General features: G+C 41.0%; 1 protein-coding gene across 3 annotated transcripts in view; it reads left to right on the top strand.

Moving 5' to 3' along the window:
* Positions 1–1,733: 1,733 nt before the first annotated feature.
* Positions 1,734–25,671, top strand: part of NPNT (nephronectin) — a 54,204-nt gene continuing 30,266 nt past the window's right edge. For 2 of the 3 annotated variants that reach the window (XM_075421390.1, XM_075421388.1), the window contains exons 1-4: positions 1,734–1,895; positions 3,208–3,308; positions 11,461–11,511; positions 19,593–19,685. In XM_075421390.1, the coding sequence (XP_075277505.1) occupies positions 1,825–1,895; positions 3,208–3,308; positions 11,461–11,511; positions 19,593–19,685 (316 nt within the window). In that variant the 5' untranslated portion in view covers positions 1,734–1,824. The remainder of the gene's footprint in view (positions 1,896–3,207; positions 3,309–11,460; positions 11,512–19,592; positions 19,686–25,671) is intronic. The other variant, XM_075421389.1, reaches the window with a different exon arrangement.

Genomic DNA, 25,671 nt, shown 5'->3' with positions numbered 1-25,671 from the left:
AGTGTCAGGTTGCCCTAGACCTTAATTCGCAGGGAAGTTCAAATGTTGCTTTTGACACCTGTCCTGAACTTGGCTGCAGTGTCATTTGTGGACACTTTTTTTCTACAAGTTGGAGAGATGCAAGCAGATGCTGTTAGCGGGAAGAAATCCCTGTGGTTATCACAAATAGGATTTCTCCCCTGTTGCCTGTAAATCTTGACAGAGAATTCATTCTGCACTGTTATCCCACATCACACATCCAAGTGAAAATAAAAGTGATCAATCGGTCAAGAGCTGGAAATCAGCTCTGTATTTCAGCAAGAACCTAATCTGGGACAGATATTCTCCTGTCTTTCCCAATTGCCACTCTGTCGTTGTCTTCACTGTTTGGCTATCAGCTTCTCATGTGAACGAAGGGAACCAGGTTTGTTCCTTAGTGCAATTTTTATATCTGTCAGTCCTCTAATGGGGTTTGCTTGTTGTCTAAGCATAGGCAATGAGCACCTTGCAGAATCCTCACCTTGTAGCTTTTACAGTTGCTTTTTCTCTGTGTCTGAAAAGTGCTGGGTTGAGGCTGTGGACAGAAGGCTGAGCGTGGGGAACGTATGGTCCTGAAAAGATGACACAAAGCTGGGGAAGGAGCATTGAAGGGGGCTTTCTGCTGCAAAATTGATCAGAAAGTGGTAAAACCACTCTGGGGAGGGGTGTAATTTTCAAAAGATCACTGGCACAATTTGTATCTTGTGTAAAAAGTTGTTACCTTTGTGTTGCATTGCTTGAATTACCTGTGAAGTGTTTTGAAGGTGGAAAACGCTCTGTGAAGAACTGCTAACTCAAATGTAAAGCCTGAAACCCTGTCTGGCATCCAAGTACTCTCTAAAGGGTTTGGCTTTGTGTTGCAGCACAACCTGGAAGATATTTGTCTTCTGCTTCTAAGCTGCAGCCGGACCCTTGTAAGAACAGCTGACGAGATTCAGCCTTGCTTTAGGCACAGATCAAAACCGATGGTGCAGCCGAGCCCAAGCGGTTGGCCCCGTCTGTGCATGGTCAGAGGGATCTCAGAGCAGCTCTGACCCGAAACTGGTGACAGGCTGTTACTGAAAGTGTCCCTCAGGAAGTCCCGAGAGCTGTAGTTGGTCGAAACAAGACAAAAATAACTGCTGTATTTTAGCATGTTAGTGCAGAGCACAGATGCAGTCGTTGCTTTTGGCAGCGGTGCCAGTGCGCGTCCCTGCGTGGGTGGTGTTCAGGCTTCCCACTTGTGGGCAGGGGCTGGGACACCTAATGTCGCACATGCCAACGTCTGAGAGCCATCAATAGGGGTGTTTGAGCCAGAAAAGACCACCTACACCTGGTAATTCTTCCAAAAAGCTTTATTCTGGGTCAAGTTTGGCTGGCAAAAGGCGGCCAGCTCTTACTCTTCTTGGCTGTAGATGGGGACTTGGCTCGCAGGGAGGAGCGGGTGCCCGTCCCACTTCACGAAGTTGGAGCCAGAAAAGCTCATAGAAACAAAGCCACCGGTGGCTTCAGACCGCGGTGCTTGCCCCTCTCGGAGGAGAGCTCCCGCGCCGGTGTCGCGGCGGGCCGGGCCCTGCGGCGGGGGCCACCAGGTGCCCTCAGCGGGGGGCGGGCGGCGCGGCCGGGGGCGGGCGGCGCGGCCGCTCCCCGTGCGGCGCCTCCCCCGCCGGGCAGGCGGGCGCAGGGAGAGGGGCTCGCCGCCGCTCCGGGGCGATCGCAGCGCAGCCGGCGTCGGCGGCAGCCGGACCCCCCCGCCTTGCAGCGCGGCGGTGGGGAGAGCCTCCGCCGCCCGCCCCGCGCCGCCTCGGCGGGAGAGCCCCGCCGGCCATGGAGCTCTCCCTGCGGCTGCTGCTGGCGTCCTGCCTCTCCCTGGGGGCGGCCGGGGAGTTTGACAGAAGGTGGGTGCCGGCTGCCGCGGGGCGAGCGGGCTCGGGGGCCGGCCGGGTAGGGGGAGCTGGCGTCTCCTCGGGCGGGCTTGAGAGAGGAGGGAGCCCGCGCTCTGCCCCGGGCGGCATCGGCGCCCGCGGGCTCCTCGCTGCCACCAGACCGCCGGGGCGCGAAATGGCGGCGGGGGGGGAGCTCGTTGCCGGTCCCTGGGGCTGCCTCCCGGCGCGGCGGCGGCGGCCGGAGCCCTCGGCGGGACTTGTCTCGGCGCTCCCGCCGCCCCGGCCGGGAAGAAGGCCCCGTCCCCGCAGGTGGAGGGGTCGCTCGGCCCCGAACCCCCCGCGCCTTGCTCGGCAGCCGAAGCACGGGCTGAGGTATGAGAAGTTTGCTGACCTGGCAGGGTTGCGTCCTGCGAGAATCAAAGCCAAAGCACTTCGCGTGCTGGAAAAATAAAATCGGTTTATTGACGCCGGGAGGGACGCGAAGCGGGACGCGGTGAAGGCTGCAGCTCAAGTTTGAACACGAAGCCGGGTGCGGATGAGGGCCGGGGGGGCGCGGCGGCGCTGGGCCGCGTCAGGTGCGGTGGCGGGCGCGGGTGGCTGCGGGGCTGCCCCGAGGAGCGGCGCCCAGGCCGCAGGCGGAGCGCCCGGCTGGTCCCCTCGCCGGGGGCTCGGGTTTGGGGTTTGTTCAGGTGCAGCCTTCGCGTTGTTCCAGCTCGTCACGAAGAAACGCGAACGATTGATGTCAGCGCTTTGTAATTGCGTGAGGCTGTGGCATCTTTTCCTTGGAATAAGGGAAGACTACAGCTCTCCTGTTGTGCTTAATTTATGTTTAACAGTTCAGGAAGCTTTTGTTTTGATTTTTTTTTCTTTGATGTTTCAGTGAGAAAATTTGGCCGTGTGTTGTGAAATAAACCAATGCTGGAACTTTAGGATGGTGGTTTATTCCACATAGCAAATTCCGTGTTTCGGGCTTCGGAAATTATTCAGTACCAGCCTGGGAGTGGCAGCAGTGACCACAGTGCAAAGCGTGTCATGTTTTTCAGGCTTTACGAAGTTACCCTAATTATCTTTCCCCTTTTGTACCTATCGTCATTTACACTTTCTGACCTAAACACAGCATTAATGATAGAAATTAATAATCTAGATAATAGGTAGTCTAATCGTAGGCTCAGCCTAGAGCAGTTACTGGTTTCAAAAGAAAAGGATATATATCTCCATGCAGGAGAGGTTTTTGTTGGTCTTTGTCTTTTGTTTTTGTTAATCTAGAATAATTTTAGCTACTTTAAAAATGTTTCACTGGACTTTTTTGAACTGTCTTGTTCAGGTGGCCCAGACAAATCATCTCCTCCGCAGGACTGTGTCGGTTTGGAAGCAGAATTGACTGCTGCTGGGGCTGGGCCCGATTGTCCTGGGGACAATGCCAACGTGAGTATCGTTGCTGCTGGGGCTTCTAGTCACTTGTAGAAAACGCTTGTACACACCTAGTCACATCTTTCACGTGTTCGCACACATTCTTACAATGCAGGGCTTAGGCTTTTGCACATGTGACTTACTTAAAAGGATGTTGTCAGGTTAAAATTCTGTCTGTTATTAACAGTTCTAAAAATGATTGTGATCAAGTAAGGTAAACTTTAGTTAGGGCGGTGAGAATTTGGGAATTTCTGTTTGGTTTCTGCTTCATTTCATACTCTGGTTTAATAGCATGACATAACACTACACTGTGTCATGTTACAAGCACTGCAGGGTGAGAATATTTGCATCTGAGAAGGAAACCCAGATTACTAACATTTCACTAAAAAAGTTGTCAGAAATGTTCCAGCTGGTATTAAGTTCAAACATTCTTTCAGTAAGTCCAAGCTAAGGGTATAAGTACACCTGGCAGCATCCTTTTACTGGGTCCCATGTGAAGAGAAACATCTCTGAGATTCTCATATCTATCTAGAATCTTTGATACAATTGCAGGATAACCAAGTACATAAGTGTTCATCATTAACTGCATCTTCAAAAGGTATGCTGTGGAGTCAGCTAGCACTGTGTAGAAGTTAAAACTGTTAGGAGTGTCATAGAGACCTCAGCTTGTTGTAATTACAGCCTTTGATCTGGGAACGCTCGCTCATGTGTTTAATAGTGCATACGTGAGTGATATCCCAGAAGTTTTTGCAGGCGTGAACCTATAAATACTGGTTCTCTCTTTTTTTTTTTTTTTTTTTTTTTTTCTTTTTTTCCTTATTTAGATGCAGATATCTGCAAACTAGATCATTTCCTGCCAGGCCATTTTTAGAGCAAAACAGGTATTAAATACTGTAAGTTGCTTGGTCTGCAGGGCAGTGACTGTAGGTGGCAAATACTAGGCAAAACAGAAATATCATTGGCAATGCACCCGAAGACTCTCAGCAAAGGTTTTGTTCAAATCTGTAACAGCAAGACTGGCTTCTTCCCTCCCAAGTGCTTTAAAAGCCCACAGTGTTTAACAGGTATGTAAGATGACTGGTAAAAAAGCTATGTGAAGTACTTCTGGAACATAACATCCCTGTTACGGTTTTTTAATGCAGAGCTGTCAGGCCATACTATGAATCATATTGATTTTTAGGGCTGCAGTTGGTAACAAGGAGTACTTTCCCTGGGATGAATGTTTACAGAGAAGGAAGGAAAATGTGAAGTAGGTTGATTTAGGCCACTGCAGAGATGGTAGAATCTCTGTCCATCTTTCATAACACATTTTTTTTGAAAACCATTGAGCATTTAAATGTTTGAAGCTACAAAGGCTGAACTGGGAAGTATTAATAATTCACATTGTTTTTACAAAAAAAAAACCCAAAACAGTGAAACCAAAAAAACCCCAAAACACTAAAAGGGTCTCACTGTGACCCTTTTCTTAGACAAGTTGTCTCCTGTGTTGTGACCATAAATTGCAGCCCATATTAAGTGGAAGTCGATTCCAGTTAAGACTGTCCTTTAATTTCTTACTATTACGAAGTCTGATTTGGGGTTGCGGTTTTTTGATCTTGGGAGACAGGAATAGCATAAAGTGATACTATCAAAAGTTTCATAAGTAAAAGGTGAAAATGACATGAAAGTAATAATACACAGAAAGTATTGCTTATTTTTTACCCTTTGAATTTTGTCAATAAGGTCATTTGTAATGCCAAATTTTCAGAAACCATAAATGCTCTTGTTTTAAGCCTAAAGCTAGGTGAATTTTCACCTCATTCCACACATTTTAGTCCAGTATTCACAGATTTGTTCTTCGTGCACATTTCCAAGAAGTGCAGAGATGGATGTTATGAGGTTATCTCCAGTGATTGGGACCAGACTTTCAAAAGAACACAGTTTTCACTTAGGTGTCTAAATGCATTTTTTCTTGTTTTTTTTCACACACTGGGTGCTGAGAATTTTTGAATTGCTGGTTTGGAAGAGCCTCAGACAATTGAGTGCAAAACTTATTAAAAACTTAGCAGCTCCTTCTAGTTTTTAAATGGGAGTCAAACTCTTAGCAAAATAAAGCAAGAAAAACATGCCCCAGTTGTGGGTTGTGAAAATTCCAGTCCTATCACAGAGTGGGAGATTACACTAAATGAAAGCGAATCTTTCTAGTGCTTGCAGCCAAATAGAAAATCTGTAGTCAACTCTTCACCTTGGGAGTGTGGCATTCAGTATGAAGCATTAACCTGGCACAGAAGGCAGCATTCCTCGCCTTGAAGGAAAACCTGGGAGTTTTAGTGTACAAAGGGGTATCACTGAAAAATTTCCAAAACGTCAGTTACACAATTATTTCTCCTGCTTCCTCTGTGGAGAAAGGCAAATGTCTTAGTCCTGTCCCTGAAATGAGTGGTATAAGTATGTGTCAGGCTTTATCTACTACATGTAGATTTTCTTAGCCGTTTCTATAATGAATTGTATATGCACAATGAAAACAAGTATAGAGTCAGTCTTAAAAATTAGTAGTGAGACCCAGTTTACAAATGAGTCCAAAAAAGGTGCTATAAATATTCAGGCAATAATGCTGAGCACTTTATTAGTCAGCTTGAAGTGTTTTTCTTAAACTAATTTGAGCCGTCCTTGGTATGCCTGCAAGTGGTAGAGCACTTTTGGACTCTCACCTGCTTACTTGTACACAGTTTACTGTGTAGGTACTGATCACCTCTGAATTTATCTTTCTGGCAACAAATGTAAGGTGAGAGCAATGCTCTCCATGCTGGAGCCAGAGTGTAGCAAGAATATAGGCTCTGATACGTGACAGAGTTGTCCCAGTTTATGGAGACCTCTGAGCCATGGGCAAGTGATTGCTAACATATCTGGATACATTTTGTGCTCTCCAGCTGAGCTGCTCCACCAAACTTTTGTGGGCATGCCTCTTGCCTACGACTATTGAGAAAAAAATGTGTTAGTTTAAACTAGCTGTGTGATTTAAGGTAATGGTTTAGTTGTGACAGAGGTTTAAGCTCGTGTACATCAGCTCTAACAGGGTAGGACTGTGGCACAGTGAAAAGTGGTACCTCATTAAGCCCTGGTAGCTCAGTGCTGCTGATCTTCCATCTGTAATCCATCCATACAGTTGCAAATGGAGACAGAACCATGTTAGCTAAACTTGCTTTTGTGAAGTGTGGGGTAATTCCTTTTATGTCCCTTGGTCTGACAAAGGAGTCCACATAGAGAATAATCATGCTTACTGCTAGCTTAGTAACACAAGTCAGCATAACTCCGCTGTCTTTTTCACTCTTACAAACATGTAGGAAGAAGTTCAAATAGGGCTTCTCCTTTAATTTACACTCTTCCTTTAAAACATCCTCTGTCTCCTGTTAATAAATTACACCAGTTGAGACTTGTACGTGCAAGGAGGTGTGTGTAAGCCTGATCTGTCTGTAAACTTGCTTCGAAAGCCTGTCAGTGTCAGCTCTAACATCCCAGCTAGTAGAAATACTTTCTCTTCAGTGACGTAAAATTGCCTTCCCAAATGCTCTTTCCAATTCCAGCGAATGCACTTAGAAGGTGACCCTCCAACTGAAATAATCAAGAACTATGAAACAGGTTGGATTTTTTTTTTCTTCCTTGCAGGTTGTGAATACCAAAGTGGGATCCATGTTTAGGCAACTAGAACGTTTTTGAGACTGATACAAACATAGCCATATTTTCAAAGGGGCTGAACAAATGTAACTCAAATTCATTGGCATTTCTAAGTCCTTGTTAACTGAAAATCCATCCACACTTATTTAGTGGCCTAGTCTAGATTTAAAAGGGTCGATATATTCCATCACTAAAGTAACTAAGTAGCCTTTCTGAGGTTTTGATCTATTATATAAACCCAGGTTTGTTGGTTAAACCTTGTGTTCAGAAAGGCTAATTTGGAAGCAGCAGAAATGTTTAAGCCACAACGCTTAGCTCATGTGAAGTAACCTCATCACCAGTAGAGCTGATCCTTTACACTGAAGGACTCGCAGCATCTGTGCTTTGAAGTTAGATATTAAATATCCCAGCTGAAATTAGTCCAAAAATCCCATCGTGTTGCCCAGCCCGTGGGGTTTACTTGCACCTTAATAAGTTAGTGGAAGGAGTAGTAACTGTAAGTGGGAGTACTCACAGAAAAGCCTAGTTCTGTGAAAAATGGTATGTTGATAAAGTACCTGATGAGAGGTGTGTAAAAATAGGGCTATTGTCTGGCATTTATATGTGGTGGTGTTGTGCATGCAGCAAAACTATAACCCAAAATAGAAGTGAGGGTGGAAGGAGTTTCTTCTGAATTTCTTCTCTTGGAGTAGGCGGTTTTGACTTCCTGTGACAGAGCCTTTTTTGTGAGAGTGGATATCATCAGTACATTTTTGGTTCATAACTCCTTTTGCATTGTAAGGCAACTGCATTGATAGTACTGAGTGTGTTGTCCTAACCCAGAACCCATTCAATGAGTTTTAAAGTGTACAGGGAAAAAGAAGTTGTGGCATGCATGATTGCACACATCTTGCACAAACACGCTTTTCTGTGCACCAGCAGAAAAAATTTGCCTTAGGAAGTTAATTCAACTTTTTCTTTCCTTTTCTTTTTTTGATGTGTTATTCTGCATTAATTTTCATGGTTTGAAATAGCTGAGGAAAGAGAATTTCCAGCAGTGCTAGGGCTGGAGCTCAGTTCTTTGAGTTGGATGAGAAATGTCAACTGCAGAATAGAAAGCAGTCATGTCCATTCCTGTATTCCAGCTGCTGTAGTCTAGGAGACCTGCTGAAGCCTGTCATCTCATCCCACTAATAGGATGTCTGTGACAGTGTTCTGCAGGGATGGCTGTCTTCCTCAGTGTTTCTCAAGGAAAGGACAGTCTGGGCCTTGTGGTCCAAGTGTCTCTGCTAGGTCAGAGGTAGGCCAATCAACAGGGAAGTCCTTGGAACCACTGCTGACTGACTCTCGCTGATAATCCCGTGTACAGAAATCAACTGTGTCTGTATACTCACATACTGAGCTCTGGAACCTGGTTAGCCTGTCAGAAAACTAAAATGTGGGACAAGATGCACTCATTTCATGCAGAGGCTTATGTAAGAAGTAGTGTGATGCTTTTTATTCCTCAGTATGAAATGGGAAGTTCTTCCCTTCGGTTTCTAACAGGCCATGCTAGGGATTATTTGAAAAACAGTAGTTCTTTGTGAACATTTTTGCTACTAATCCATCCTGGTTCCCTGACAGTTATTCTTAGAACTAATGGTCTACCTGCCTTGCTTTTAGCTGGCGTACAAATGTCTGTGTAGTTCTTTCAAAAGCTATAAAAATGGTTTCCACATGTGTGTGCCTTTCATGGACAAAGTACACCTGCTTCGTACTTGGCTGCATGTCTGTTCGTAATTGATTTGTATGCTAGTTATATGTAGTCAAGGTACACTAAAAATGTAGGCTGCCTTTTGCTTGAAAATTTCAGCTGCAGCTTAACAGCCAAGAACTGTAGAAAGAGATAGTACTTTAACATAGATTTAAAAGGTTCAGCAAGATTTTTTTAAGAAAAGCAATAAAAACCCACTTGAAATTCTCATTCTGGATTACAGTTTGGACAACTCCTTTGCTAGAGGCGATGGCAAAAATGGTTCCTTTTGTTGCGTTCGCATGTGTGCAAAACAGAAGGTGGGATTTGCAGCTTCTGTAAATGGATGCAGACCTACTGTTGGCATGAGTCTGCATGACTGTTGGAGTCAGTAGAGGTGCTCTGAATTTTTGTGCAGTGGGCAGAAAGCTTGACCTACAGAAAATGCTTAACAGCAGTAAAATCCCACTGAACATGGATTTTACAAGTAGAGATGTTATTTTATTATTTCACTTATTTCAATGTTGAATTTTTAAACGATAACAAAGTCTAATATAAAGCCTGTCCTGAGAAGGGGTTGTGAAGATGAGTGTGCTCTTTCAGAGCATCCATCTGTTGTCGCTCCATCCGGTTATCTCCCTGTGCTGAGGTTTGAGTGTTCTACCTAGGGAGCAAAACCAGAATAGGTCAGCAAAATAGTTTCCCACAACCTTACACTAAAACCATGACAACTAGCTTAAAAGCCTAGGGACAGAGCAATCAAGAAGGCATACAAGAAAATAGCCCGTTAGTAAAAGTATAAGTCAAGTCATCAGTTTACACCTCCCCTTAGCATTACATCATTAAAAGTTGTTAACTGAAGGATGTCAGGTTAGCATTTAGATTTATTCAAACCTAGTAGAAAGCATAACTATTTCAGGAGGTTCTTAAGAGGACCTGCATGAGAGAGAGGGGAGCTTGTACAAGCTGATATAGTCAATGCAGGCATAACCAAATGCTTTGCTGGGAACTGTGCATGCTGCTGCCTACTTACAACAGTTGTGAAGAAACTTACACTGTCTGTGCTGCTGCTCCTGTCCTAATGAGCTTAAGGACTTCGTATCTGTACTATGCAATCTATTTACAGAGGTGTGAGGTGGTGGGAGGCGAGGGGAAGAGGTGGCTGTGCTCTCATTGATGCCTAGAAGGAGATTTTGTATAACTGACGATGATGTTGGTGGGAGTTTACCTGTATAAATCATCTCATACATCAATGGGAGAAGAGGCCATGAGCTGCTTAGGACTTCTGTTTGCTGCACATAACAATGCTTTAAGTGGAAATGGCAATTCTGTATAGTCCAAGACGCACAAAAATCGTGATTTTGTCAATAACAAGCCATGAAAATACTGGCTTCCGGGAGGCTGACCCACTAACAGAAACCTCCTGAAAGTCAATAAGAATTTTGTTACTGAATTTGTGGTTGCAAGAGTACAGTCTATATTAACACATTGTGTTGGCAATGTTTAATTAATATTGATATGAAGCATGTCTGCTTCTTATAAAATGACCAGTATTTTTGTGCGTCCCTGGTACTTTTCAAACAAAAGACATTTTATACAGAATTGCAATACTGCTTTAATACTGCTATGCAAGAAAAATTGAGGTTTTGCTATTTTTATTCAGTTGGGGTTTTTTTTCAGTGTAGAAGCTTTATGCTTTTAAAGCAGTTATGACTTTACCATGTTAAAGATACAGTATCCACTTTCCCACTGCATCCCTCCTGCACCTGATACATAGAATAGTAGTTTTTCCCAAGGAAATCTCAACAGTGACATGATTTGACCATTTAGAACCGTGCTGTATTTGTATTGGGAGCTTCTCTCGAAGCCCAGCAACAACCTGGGGAGCCTCCCTCCACTGTAACAAACACTAAGGGAATTTCTGGTTGGAACTAATTTAAACCAATGTAAGTTGCCATCATAGGAAACTGTTAAGTGTTGGTCACATACTACTAAAAATACAAAGAGCTGCTGTTGCTTAAGACCCAGCCTTTTATAATAAGGCTACGTGGCCTAACAAGCTATGCTGCTAACATTAATTTTATTGGCAAATAAATTGACTTAAAATAAGCCCAAAACATAAATCTGTGCTTCCATCATGTTTAACTTTTGTAGCATATCTAGTTTCATATGGTCGTAAGAGCTGAAAAGGTCTCTAAGCATTAATTTAGATGACATTCAGAATTTAAACACTGTAAAAATGACCAGTAAATTTATATGCCAACGTGTTTATTGGTTGCAGATGTTCAGATACTTATAAATGGGTGTAATTTTAATTACTCTCAAATTAGCATCCAGATGCTAACCCCTTGTGTTTGCTCTGTGGAGACGCAGCATTAAAAATATATACCTATATTTGAATGGAAGGATACTGCCTCTTTAAGAAAAGCATTTATGTTCTGTTGATGGAAACATTGAACCTAAACCATGAAACATGAGAATTTTTACAACTATGTACCATATGAAACATGACAAAGTGTAGTTCCTTAGTTGATTGAATAAGAATAGCATCACGTCATTATATTTAATTACTCTTGTGTATCAGAATGTGTTTGTTAAATCACATAATGAAATACTGCTGTAAGGTATATCCCTTTTTAAATGTGTACCAGAATTTTTTTTTATTTCAGAAAAGCTCTGAATGTTGAATGTGTGTAAGTCTCCAGGAATGTAACAAGTTGATAAAACCCCCAGCCAAGTCCATCCTCCTTACAGAACAAAAAAAAAAGCTGGAATTTCTTTTTTTGGATATTTGTTTTGCAGCTTTCTACGTCTTAAGGCAGAGAATAGCCAGCCTAAGGTGCCAGCCCAAAGGTTAGCTGAACATATTTCTTGAAATAATTTTGGCAAGTTTATGACTTGGGGTTATGGCCTCTGAGTCATAAGTTTTTATGAAAACTATAATACGTGACAAGAAGATGTAGATGTTCTTTTTTCCTTTTTAAAAAATTTGATTTGGGGAAGATGGGGGGGAAGGAAATCAACAGAGCTGTTTTATCCCAGTTACCTATCCGATGAGATGATTATTTTCTAACCTGTTGCACTTTTCCCTTTTCACTCTTTTTCTTTATTCTAGCCTCAAGCCCCAGGCAATATTTTTTCCTTCCTGCAAATTGTTTATACTCCCAGCATCATATTTACAAGCTGTCAGACTTGGGAGGCCTGATTTGTTTTCACAGTATTGAATCATGTGCAGCGGGAGGTTAGTTTGGGATGGTTGAAGCAGGTATTGCCCTCCATTGCCTGCTTTGCACCTCCGCTACAGGTTGTCATTCCCACAACAGGGAAAATTTACAGCCCCTGCTCTACAGCAGCGTACAACCAGGCATCTGAGAGCAAAATGAAACAACACTAGTTTACCTTGGTACCCAGGGCTGTAGTCTGCTGCCGCGTAGGAATTGATATGTCTGCTTTACTCGCCCCTGTGGTGGGAGTACCAGCCTTTAGAAAGGGGAGCAAAGCAACCAGCTGTTCACCTGTGCATGAAAGTCAGCTTTATTACTGTGATACAGAAGTTACTCTGCTGAAGCTGGTGGGTGTTATATTCTAATAAACAGAACAGCAATAGGGCCCAGTGTGTGTTCTGCCACCACACCTCGAGGCACTCAGGCTAGCCTGCTTCCACCTGCTGGAACTCAGTAGAAAGATTCAGGTAACAAAACAGGCATTTGAGATGATAGAGCACTGTTCTTTAAGCAGTTATCATGAGTCACTTCAAATACAAGCACAAGCACAAAAAGATTCACAAAGCATGAAATATTTCCTGGTTTTCTAATTTTGCATTGTGTTATGTCAAATTTTCGCTGATTTTTAAAAAGAGTATTGAAGTGCATACGCATTAGATTAACTTTCTCCGACCATTAAATCCTATTGATTTCAGTGTTACCTGTGGTTAAGTTATGCATACTTTTAAGTGCTGTTCTCAGTAGCAAGGCATTCATAAACCAGGGTCTGGGTTTGTCTGTGCAGTTTAGAAACACATTTGGCAGCAGTCATAGCCAAGCAAAGAATTCACTGCAAAGAATAAATAGCCCACACTGGTTGCAGTTTGTCATGTTAATGTGCTGTTACCAGAATCATAGGTGCAAACCGAGTAATTGGTTTACCCAGGCAAATATAGTAGTTGTGCATGAAAAATTAGGAGCCGCTTACTTAATGGAACAGTATGTTTTAGGAGGAAGCTTAAGCGTGCGTTTTAACAGCAGTTGTTGTCATGAATGTTACAAGTAAGTACAAGTCATTTTTGAAAAAGATATTCAGGCATTTTATCCCATGATATTATCGGTCTCTAGTTGCAGAAGTTGGTCAAGGACATTTATTATCTTTCAAAAAATTGAGTAAGGAATGTGTCGAATATGAAATTATGTGAAAATTAATACCCAGTTGCCCTAGTCGGCTTTATTAAGCTTCTGCAGACATACATGTTGTGACTCCTAGTACACTTATTTTGGAAGCAAATTTATTTTTTCAGGAGTAATTCTGTAATGTGAGTTAAGGGTATGACGTTTTTACCACCTACTAGTAACTGTGTGGTAGGTTAAACTGTACGCATTCTCCTGCATTTGTATGTAATTGAACAAAAAACAAATATGTGACTCTGAAAGAGCTGCAGTGATTTATTATACAAATTAGCTCATACCTTTGGGATCTTAGATCCAAATTACTGTGAATAAGGCAGACTGATTTTCCTGAGTGTATGTTTATGCAATTGCGTAACTGGCAAAGAACTGAAAAAGTAAATAGAAAGAGACAGACGTGAGCTGAAGCTCACTTCCCCGAGGAAGAGAAGTATAGAACTTGAGGCTGTGGTCTGTTAGCACCACAGGAAAAAAAGTACTAGTTTCAGGTGAAGGAGGAAGCATAGAGGAAAGCTTGTTTCACCAACATGCAAGTCTTGTTATAAAGTTTGCACTAGGGGACCATAAGTAGCGATCTTAAGGGTGGGAAGGTCTGTTCTGCATTCAGCAGTGTAAGAGGATCCAATAAAAGTTTGTGAAGCTGAATAGTATGTAGTCATCTCTTGGTTAATGCACAAATAAAGGGCTATATGTTACTTGGAAGAGAGGGCAGAAGCAGGGCCATTCAGGCAGGTAGTCGGCATAGTTTGTTTTGGATGCAGGTATTCTTACGCATATTTTTAGACTTCAGAGAGGTGAAAGTAGAATTTCAAGGGCAGGTTGGACATCTGCAGCCTGGCATTTTGAGGCAGATTTGAGTGGAGGGATACAGAAAAAGCAATTAAAGACTTTGAGGGCAACTTCTGTCAATGAAACCCTCTTGTGGGCATCACACAAGAAAAATATGCAAGGAATAAGAAACATTAAAGAACAGAAATTAAGAGACAAAGTAGAGAAAAAGAATGTAAGAACTATACAGAGAATTATACTCAAGGCTGTTTTGATGAAATACGTAGCTAGGAGTGTTGGAAAACCAAAGAAGAGTGAAGTTGGTAGAGATACTCCACTAAGAAAGCTCAAGGATTTCCATTGTTGGCCTCAAATTCAGAGGAGGAGTTAGGCAGGTGGGAACCAGAACCAGGCAGTGCAACTGTCTGGTTAAGACTCCTCCAAACAGTGTTTGGTATCCAAGAAATGAATCATTAACATTAAAATTCTAGATAACAAGGAGCAGAGGGGACAGCATGTGGTAGTCACCCATGCCCTCAAAAGGTGGGCAGCTTAGTGCAGAGTAACTGACAAAACCTGAGACGGACTTCCAAAGCAGTTCCGAGGGAACTGGGTGTGGGGAGAAACTGCAGATGAAGTTTAAAAACCCCAACGTTATAGACCCATAATGAATTGATTGCATGTATTTTTTGTTTATTGTATTTATGCAGCAATTAAGAAGTAATAATTCAGAATGCTGGAGTCATGCTCAGGCACCACCAGCAGCTCATGGTGGCTGGGAAGATGGTGGCTTCTGACTTTTACACAAGCAACGTGCTAACAGTGTGTGCATTTCACCAGAAATTCTTTCTCCCTCTCTCCCACACTTGAAAAAAAACCCCAACCCTAAACCCAAACCATTCATTCATGTTTCAATTCTTTGTGTTATTTTTAGAGGAAGTTTAGTTTGTCCTGAAGCTGAAGTGAGACTTAAAATGTGGTATTTGCCATCTTATTTTGGAGGAAAAGGTAGCTCTTGCCAACCTTTAAAATAGGTACTCTGTTAGATTTATGGCCAAATAAAAGGCTTTAGGATACCTCCTTGACTCCATTGAAGTCAGTGGAAACAGAGACCGAGCAAGTCTTCACATCTGGCCCTAAAAAAGAATTTAAAGTGATCCAACTGAAATGAATTATCGTGAGACCAGAGTTTATTTGCTGATATGTCTTGAATGAATTGGGCAACAAAATGAAATGGAAAGTTTAGTTGTAGTTTATTCTGTGGCCTAGATAAATAAGCTGCAGTTGACTAGAGATGAATATAGCTGTACTTAGGATTTGTTTCTATCTCAGTCCACATGTGGGAGTGCCAGTTCAAATGCTTTCAGAGGGGAATCCGTAGAGAAATGGTAGGTCTTTGTTGATATTGATTCAATAATAAATTAGCAACCTTGTTTTTAGTGGCGCTTGTCTATACAAGGGTACTTTTAACTTTTGTTTAAAACAGTTACTGTTATAAAAAGTAGGAAGTTTTTGCTTAGTTTTGGCAACCTTTTCAGACTCTTGTCTTGTGGATTTCATTGCCCTAAGTGTGTAAGGGAGCGACTTTCTCAGCCTGGTGTAACTCTCCACTGTCTTAAGTTTCCTTCTTGTCTAGTAGGGAAGTAAGTGTTATGCAGCAGACCGAAGTCCATGGACGTGGCTTATTGAAGTCATTGTAAATATGAGTTGGTCAGAGGGAAATGATGTTCTGTTGGTTGTTGTGGTCAGTTGTGGGGAAATTTTTTAATTGTCAAGATGCAAAAATACTGTTTGAGAGCCTTTTTTCTTCCACTGCTTATGAGCCTAATTGTGTTTAAAAAAAATGGATAAACTCCATGTGTTTCTGTGTGAGCAAATTCTGTCTGGAATTTTGGAAGAAAATAAGTAGAGTGGAAAATTCAGAGAAAAACACAGTCACATCAGCATGCATAGTGTATGCCTAGACCCATACCAAACAGTTGAAATAATTGCCTACTATTAAAAGAAATGCTGGAAGTCAGGCTCAAGCTTATTTTTACACCTGGATCTCACTGCTGACCATGTTCAAAGGGAGCACTTCGGGAGTCAGTGAGTGTACCTCTGCTGCCATGCAGGGGCAGCTCCCTTGGCGAAGGGCGTTCTTGCAGACCGCTGGTGGCAGAGCCTGGTTGGCTCTAGTAGAGTGGGTGGGAAGAGGGTATAGATGTCACCCATGGAACCCAAGCCAGGTGTGCAGACTTGGCTGAAGGCCATCTGCTTCTTCAGTCCCGAGCACTGTGCAAAGCCCCGTTCAAGTTAATGGGAGGGTATGCAGATTGCTTGGTGAGGCTGGCTTGATTCCTGATAGGAAATGCGGTGGGATCGATCTGTGGTGTTGGCTGAGCTACAGCTGTCGCTAAGCTTACTGCAAAGCACTTCTGTCTTGTGCGTAGAAGTTCTTCAGTTGTAACGTTGTATTGAATTTCAGCAGCTGTGTATAAAGAAGATGCATAATACTTAAGTAGCCAAAGTGCACAGAATGTACTCTAATGAACAGTATTTCTTCAAGTATGGAGTTTGGCAGCAAGCATAGGTTTCCAAATACCTCTTTAATGTGCAAGAAAAGTGTTTTATGACGACTTTGGCTTTATGGATAGCGGTTTGATAATCGTTAGGAAACTTCACTTGGTGGTAGTAGAGATTCCTGAGCTGTAGACTGCTGAGGGGCTGAGATCTCGTTTAACTGAGACTTTTAAAAACAGAGAAGAGCAAGATCTGACATGTGATTTAAGTGCATTTCTTAATTATATCTTGAGACTAGGAGGTAGACTAGATCAGGAGTTACCTACCTGTGTGTCATATAAGACATTAAATGCTGCATAGTATGGGGCTGAGTTTGTTGAGATATATTGGAACTAGATGATCTCTTAAAGATCCCATAGATCCAATTACTTGATTTAATAACATGGCCTGTGTTACATGTTTCATATCCATAGACAGTTGTATATTATTAGTTTTAAACAAATGCTAATATGTAATTTTGGTTCTAGTATGATATCGGACCTGCTTGGTTAACTGAGAGAATTAAGCAAAACATCCGATTCCTCATACAAACGTGTTTGACCTTCTGAATTTAGAGAAACATTTTCATTTCTAAATGAAATTAAAATCTCATTTCAGTACTGAATTTTGTAAGCCTTTTTGTCTTCAGGTATGAGATATTTTTTTCTCTCTTTCAGCTGCTAATTTACAATCTGTGCAATTGAGGGAGGGACCAAGTCTTTATAAGGTCAGCTAAACTAAGATTGCCACAGGTTCAGCTATTGAACTGTCGTACTTCACACCAAGCTGATGCCATGGTGCTTTGTGTTTTTTAAAGAGTAATTACTACCTAACTGTATCCCACTCCACAACATGGATTTTTCTCTAAAGTGCAGCTGAAACTTCATGGAAGCTTTCAAAAATGTATTTATAGTCATTTTTGTTTCTCTACTGTAGTTTAGATCACATCTTTTTCCTTTTCCCCAGTGACTTTTTGGTCTTCATAGTCTGTTTTGCTGCCATCGTGTCTAATTAGACTTGGGTCTATGATGTCAGGAAGATAAGAGTCCCAGTGTCTAAATGAGCTCTTACACAAAGAAGATCTGTTTTTCTGTTTAAGACCATAGTGATTAAAAAAGCAGTAGTGGTTTCCAAGTACAATGTTCTAGAAGTTTTTGATGATGTATCAGTTGTTCTTCAGTCAAATCTGTCTGTTGCCCAAGGGCATACTTTTTGAAACATACCTTTTGGTAGTCTAAGCAGCTCCTTTCCCTAATGCCGTAACTGAGAGGTGTTTCTGAATCTGAATCCTATTTCTTTATTTCTGGAGAGTGTTTGCTGGGAAAAAAAAAAAATCTTACATTAACTAGAAACATCCCTCTCTGTCGCCTTTTACGATATTCCTTAAGGCAGTTTTCAGAAAGAGACTACACCATCGTATTAGTGAGATCCGTCAAGAGCAGTACTGTAGATTTAAAACAAGGTTTTATCTTCTCAGGGATATCACTGGCCATGTATATATATATATATGTATAATGTTTAAACAAAAAAAAAGCCCTGATAATAAAGGGCAAATGCAGTCCTAAAACTGGAGCAAACTCCTTCTATGCTAACAGTTGCTTCTGTGGATGCATTTCTGGGAATTGCTGATTCTGGATGCTTGAATCTTGTGGAAGAGATTTTAGAACATCAGAGATGTATTTGCTTAGTTTTTTCCACAACCAAAACTAATCTCTTGTTTCTGTTTTAATTTTGTTGAATTCAACCCTGCTCAACAGCTTGGCTGGAATGCAAGCTACATTTCTGAGTGCCTTCTGACAGATTTCTGTTAAATTACATCCTTAGTACATCCAGTTTTATGATACCATCTGTTGTCAGATTAATTAATATTACAGCTGGATCTAGTTGGTTGCTTTGCAAATTCCAAACAATATTGTTAGTTTATAAAATGAACTTAAAACCAGGGTAAATAGTAAAACCTGCTTACAGGATATTCAAGTTATGCCACCCTCTGATTTCTATATAATTTGTGTCCGTCTTGCTGAAACAGTAAGCTCACCAGAATTTTGCGTCTGCATTTTGTCATATAATGATAAACAGAATTTTAGAGCATAGTAAATACTTAGTTTTCCAGTAGGTTGAAACCGTATGTTTAGTAAAAGAAAGACATTTGTAATGTTAAAGGCTTGGAAATGTTTAAAATTTTCAGCTGTAAAATGGTTTCCAGAGTTACATAGGATTCACTGCTCTCCAAAAATATTCCTTTTTGCTAATCCTACATCAGTAAAAATACATTTCTGCATGAATTCTTATGTTTCTTCAAAAAGCAATGTTTGTTTTATTGTTGAAGTTTTAAAAGTTTGTTTTATGAATTTTATTTGTGTTACATTGAGAGAGGTACCAAAAAATGGCTTCCTAACTATTATTTCTTGGAGTTCTGTATTTATGTTCCATTTGGGGAGTTAGAAATTACCTGGCAAATTTGACCCTGGAAGCAAAATAGACCATAACTTTATATTCTGAGACGGTACTTGTACAGAGGGTTGGATGATAAATGCTTGAAATGTTCTGAGTAGAAGTGACTTGGATGTGTGCAGTGATAAAGCAGCCTATGGCAGTCAGTGTTGCTTTTGCTTTTTACCCAGTCCTTTTTTCCTCCAAAAGAAAAAAAAAATAAAAGTAATTCCTGTGCCAGAATCCAGACACCCGAAAGGGAGGGATTCAGGCAAGACATTGCTTAATAAGGGGTAAAGAGTGTTGCCTTATAGTCATAGAGGAGAACGGTGAATGCTGGGATCTGTGCTACGGCCTGTCAGGAGCTGAACTATGGCTTTGTTTGTATGTCACCCATGACATTGGTGTACGCATTTCTGTGTAGCTGGGGCATATTCCGGGCTTAGAGAATTTAATGGCATTAGTCATAGTACATACATACATAAAGCAAGTGAAGGCACAGTGCCTGCTTGCCGATTAGGTATTGAAAGGGTTTAATATCCCAGAAACAGCACAATGTAGCGCTGTACAAAAGTAGACTACTAACAAGTATCTCGCTCTTCCCACATCTATTGGGGTGGTGGTTATTTTTGAAAGGGCACTAGATGTTTGAACAGTGGTATTTGAAGCATATAATGATGCTGAAGAGAGGAACATAAATAATACAATTTGTTAGGTCATTGCCATTTGTTTCAAAGTAAAGCACTGTCAGCTGTCACTAGAGTGGGAGAATAATGAGTATTCCTCTATTTGCAGCTATATGCCAGCCAGGATGCAAACATGGTGAATGCGTTGGCCCAAACAAGTGTAAGTGCTACCCGGGATACACTGGAAAAACCTGCAACCAAGGTAAGAAAGTGACGTCCAAGAAAGAGAATTTCTTCTTCAAATCACAGAAGTGTTGTTGATCCCTTTCCCCACAAATGCTGTGTGTCACCTGCGTTTATAGGGTAATGAACTCGTATACCAGGTCTGTTACTGCTGTAGCTATTCTGATATTGGGACTGACATTTGTAGAGAGAATGACATCTGCAGTGGGACAACACAGGGGAAAACCGGCTTTCGTTCAGATGAAATCAATGAGATTGATGTAAAATATGTATTGACATGCTTTCCTGAATCTGCATTGAATTATTGAAATATTGTGGTCAGGATTGTTATTTCATAAAGTCACAATTTTCAGGTTTGGATAATGAAATAATATTTGTTTAATTAAAAAAAAATCATTCATGCATTCTCGTTATTGTGTTTCTAATCTTGAACTAGCTAGGTAGCGATAAACTGTAGTACGTACTTAAGGGATGGAAACATGAAGTGTTCTCTTACTGAATTATCAATATAGTTTCATTGTGGATTTTTTTTGCCAAAAATTATCTCCAAAACATGTAATGGTATAAAGTTCATAGAGTATAAAACAGAATTGTAATACATGATTTATTAGATTTTGATGCCTAAGATGTTGACATACAAAGATAGCTCAATAAGACTCTTCTCTTTTCCAGTTGTCTCAGCTTACAGAAAAAGTTCATATGTTTTCTGAGAGTGACGAGGAAGCATGACAGAAAAGTGTGACATTTAGAACTATGTTGTTGTTCAAAAATGTACCCTGATGTTTGCTAACCTTCTTTAGACATGTTGATTTGAGTGAATTATTTTCTTTAAAAATAAATACATAGTTATTTTCAGATTTACTATTCCTTCCAGGACTGAGGTGGAAATTAATGTTGTATTTTTCAGTTTTGCTTTAAGTTTCATTTATTCTGTCATCTCTCAAATTATCCTGTCTCCTTTACCCTTTACTCTGGGCTGACATGTTAAAGGATGGATTGTTATTTTATTATTCTACATCTGTTTTGGTCAGTCTGGAACTTTTTTAGAAAACAGTGCAGTGAACTAACAGTTGTTATGTGTAACAGATTTTATATGTGCTGAATGCTTTAACAATATCAAAAGAATGCTGTGCAGATTGCTGGAGGCTGCGGTCTTGAACTAGACTATTCACTTTCCACTAAATACTAAGGAATGAAAAAAATGTGGTGATAAATAATTAAAAGGAAGCCTTTTAGTCAGTATCGATCAAATATTCTTGCATGGTATTGGTGGCAAAGTTGCCATGGCAGATGTGCGTGAGGTTTTGCGATGCCTGCTGACTGTGGTGTCCCAAATGTGCGCCAGCTCGGGGGAGTAGAGCCTGTTTCTGTTCTGTTCTATGATGACACCCTCGAGCTGCTCCTGGGGTCAGGGTATGCCTTCTCACCATGGGCTGACTCCATGTTAGTTTGAGACCTGAAAGTGCATAGTGGATGCAGAGTCTGCTTTTGCTGGGAGGAAATTCGAGTTACACAGGAGAAGTGTGACCTATGTTGTTATACCTCAATATAGCACCCGTCTTTTTTAGTCTGTGGGCCATCTTTCTCATTGCTGTTCTAGAATAGTAATTAGTAATAACAGAAAGTAGTGGTGTTAGCAGAAGAAGTGGCGGAGTTCCCCTGCAGAGTTGGAAGTCTTTCTAGGATGTGCGAGTGGTGCTGGGCTGTAAAGTATGCTCGAGTTCTTCGTGAAAGGCATTCTTCGAGTACAAGCACTGATGAGCAGGCTTTACATCTCGTCTGTTCATGGGCCTTGTGGATCAAGCCATGTTCCAGGGACCGGTCGAAGAGAAGAACCCAGCCTCCCAGCAGAACTGTTGAACCCTGGCTGTATGATGATGCCTGAATGCTTGTCCTTTTCTGGTGGCAGTGCAGCTGCTGTGGCAGTGTAGACCTCTCTTTAGGTCACTTGGAAGTTAGGATTAGCTGATACTTCTTTTATTACGTTGCTATCATCAGCAGTTATATTGCAGTGATTTTGCACAAGGGCTAACCATGTGCTCTCCCCACAGCGTTCAAATCTCCTGAGTGGCTTTAGTGTTTCCCTTCTAGCTTTTTGATCCCAGGTTTACAGCTGTAACCAGTTAAGAAAAAAGCTGAGCAACTTGAAAGAAAATACGCTGTGCCAGCTCTCTAATTTATAGTGATAATAATGGAACTAATACTTCTTTCAAAATGTGTTCATCAGAAAATTGATACCTGCTCTTCAGTAAGATCTATGTTCACAGACAAATACGAATAGTTTAAAACTTGTGATTTTTGCCAGCAATCTAAAGCATATACAGGTTAACTTACGGTGGCTGGGAAAGCTTGTCTTTATTCAAAGAATTTAAGGCTGCTTTTCTGTAACTTACTATCCTTTTACCCAGTTTGTTCCAGGAACGTAATGCAGAGTTTGCTGCTTTCTCTTTTTGTAATGCAATTCTTGTCAGCACTGGAGATATAGAAATATATATTAAATGATGAAGTAATGCGTATTACAAAGATATGGTAATTTCATTTTTGTTATGCCTTCTTCCCATCCTGTGAAGATGAGCAGCTATATACAAGTCCACCTGGTCAAAGCAGTGGAGCACTTCTATTCCACCCACTGGATCATCATGCAAGAAACACAGCATCAAGGGGTGAGATGGTCCTGTGTTTCAGGTGGCGTGCTCCTTCTACCTGCACGGCTTCAAACAGTAATACAACTTCTTGCAAATGGGTTGGAGGCTAACAGATCGATGGCTGTGATGCAGAAGCTGAACCTGCAGTGTCATTAGCATGCAGAGCAAATAACTGATTGTATTTCCTTGATGCTGTGTGCCTGTATTCTGAAAAGGCTTGACTCTCCACCATACTCCTGGTTGTAACTTGCTTTTGTTTCTTTCCTCTGCTCTTCTTTCAGGGCCTGCACTTTTTATTTGTTTCTGAGTTTCTTTGTAAAGTGAAAGCGATGGAAACTCTTTATCAGGTTATATAAACACGAAACTGTGATTTATGTAAAGCTGGAAGTTGAAGAAAATGAGGGTTGTTAACTTCTGCATTTGGCAGCTGTTGACTAATCAAACTCAGTGATGTGAATGAAACTCTCTTAGGGTGATAGAAATCTCCTCTCATAAGTTTGACGTGGTAGTGTGATGATAGTTGCTGGAAGTGAAAGCTCATCTACTATTTATAGTATGGTGATAGCAGTTTAATTTTTTTACTTGATTTCTGGCACCTGGTTTTCTGTTTTCAAAGTCTGAGTAAGTTTGTTATTGAGTATTTGGCCTCTGTGTTTTCTGATCCAAGTTACCTAATAGGCAGAAAAGATCTGAGTGATGGAGTCATCTGCAGAGGCTAGGTAAAGAAAAGAGCAGCGTGTATTGTGTCTTCCTAGGAAGAAGTGTCCCATTGTTAAGTGCACTGAAGTCAGTCGTTATCCAAGATCATGTGTAGTGCCACACAGTAGTCAAAGTATTCAAATCCAAATTTGCTAGCATAGCACTCTTGTCCTTTCCTTGCATTCACATTTTTATTTCATTTCTTTAAAAATAAAATACTTGTGCTCAGCAGGCTGCGCTTATGCTATAGACCTGTTTTCCATGGTGCCCAAAACTCTCAGTCTGATTTTCTGTCCAGTACTGTCTTTTGTTATTTTAAAATTGAGTGCTGGTTTTGCATTGACTGTACAATTGTAAGCAACATGGGAATCTAAGTGGCTGAACAATGGAATTTTCAAGTGCAGGACAATAAGTGGACATTCCCGCAAAGAAATTGAAGGGTTTTGATAAACTTTTTAATAGTGTTGGGCTTTATATTTTAAATTCCAGTGTGAGATTATAAGTGACTAAAAGAAATTATGATATTTTATTAAGAAGAAAAACAGTGTAAAAGTATTATTTTTCTTACCCTGTGAGTTTATACATTTTAGCTTTCAATTTTTTTAGAGGAAACTTCTGCTGTTTTCTTATTTCCTCTTTTGATGCACAGACGTTGATACTTATAGGTGTTTCTTGAAGTACACAATTGATAAGTAACCAGCATTTGTTCAAGAGCTATAGCTGATTTTTTGACTGCTAACGTTAGCCTGAATCTGTTCTTGAAAAAATAGACCTTACTTAAGGAACAAGAAACACACAAACAGATAGAGTATATGAATAGCAGGAATGTTTCAGCGCTCCCCCAGTCCGTGTGCAGTACATCCGGACTCTGCTAGGGAAGCACGCTGTTACAGATTACGGGTGCACGGAGGTGGATCAAGAGAGCTGTCGGCATATTCATATAGGCCTTTGTGTAGAACCAGTAGGACCTGCCACTAATCGTACAATGTGCCTCCTGGGACACTGAGTGGTGCTTGTCGTGCGCTTTCTGAGTATGTGCCCATCTGTGCTGGTGAAAAGATGAAAAGTTGCATTTTGGAGGAAAATAAGATGGGCTGAGCAGTACGCTCTGATACACCTAACCTGCTTGCAGGCTGGCTTCTCTCTTAAATAGCCACAGCACTGCCAGTACTTGTTTTCCTAAACGGTAGCATTCATTCTGACTTTGTAAGGTTAAAAACATCTTTCGCTAAATAGCTGGTTTCAAAGGCAGAAGTGAAAACCTGTGACACGTGAGGTTTAGATTTAAGTGGAGTTGTGCTAACAGCCTTTTTCTGTGGCCTTGCAGCCTTAGCTTTTTGTCACATCAGTCAAGGTTAAAAATTCTGACTCTTTCAAGGCAGGCATTTTACTTTCAGCATGTTTTTTTAAGATGTGAGTCAAAGGAGTCAGAAGTTGATATGACAGCATTTGTTCGCAGCTAGAAATAAGATGAAACAAAGACAATGGAAATTATTTAATCAAGTTCCACAAACAGAAAGCGTGTGATGTAGTATCCTAATACAGTTGATTGCATCTACTTTTTAGTATCAGGTTATTCTCAGAGTATGTTACTAATAGCTTTCTGTTTGTCAGTAACAGAGCTTTGATTCCTGCACTAAGAATATGTTGTACCAAGTGGTGGTGTAGTGTTCAGAATCCTATAGAAAGATCCAATTTAAGGCTCATAATGTAATCTATACTGTATGCAAGATGGTAAACTGAGAACGGTCATAAATTCTTATCATTTTCAACTTTGGATCTGTGGTTGTAGCTCTGGAAATAAGTGCAAGGCAGTTCTTAACGGTAAAGTCTTCAGAAGTATCTAAACTTAGGAGCTGAAGTGCAGTGGGGTGAAGCACTAGAAGTTAACATAGGCACTGTTAAAATCCTGCCCTGTCAGCTTTATTTCAGCATTACCTTTCCTCAGTTTGTCCCTGCTTCTGGTTAAGTATTTATACTTAGCTCTGTTATGCATTTAATTTGTGGAGTGATGCTTTTTGTACGGAAGAGGAAGAATATAGATATTTTAGACTTACAGAACTTTTCTTTTTCTTATGTCAAAATGATTGTTGTGCATGAATCTCCGAATAGACAATAATGTGGGCTCTGTGGGGATATTTTTATGAAACGAAGTCAAACTCTAACAGAGTCTTTGAATTTAACAATAACTTTTTTTAACAGATGTGTTGCATGTGTAACAAATATGTTAATACAGCTATAATATCTGCCAGGAGCTGCCTAATTGTAGTAAGTTTTACAGAAGAAAGAAAAAAGCAGCTTTTTTTTGCGTTGCCCGGAGAAGTTTGCATCCCAAAATGTGAGCTTTCACCTGCTTATTATTGAGCATTTTTATGCAAATTTTTTCTACACACAGATTTTCACAATGAAAACTTGCCCTTCCCCTCTGGTATAATCATCTGCTGCTTTTCCATTTGACCTATGTGCGCACTCTATCAATAGTCATAACTCTTAGCTGAAGATCCCACTTTCACAGTAGAAAATGTACATTTCTTCTACAGCAGTTTCTCTCAAACCCAGCAGGTACACTCTTGTGATTGTGGCATTGGTGCCTGCCAGGAGAAGTATGTTCTCCTAGCAACTCCAGAAATGTTTTGAAACTCCCAAAGAGTGAGACTTGAA

This window comes from Opisthocomus hoazin, chromosome 5 (genome assembly GCF_030867145.1).
Source record: "Opisthocomus hoazin isolate bOpiHoa1 chromosome 5, bOpiHoa1.hap1, whole genome shotgun sequence".
Taxonomy (NCBI): domain Eukaryota; kingdom Metazoa; phylum Chordata; class Aves; order Opisthocomiformes; family Opisthocomidae; genus Opisthocomus; species Opisthocomus hoazin.
The sequence above is the reverse complement of the archived record's forward strand: the minus strand, read 5'-3'. Positions and strand labels throughout refer to the sequence as shown.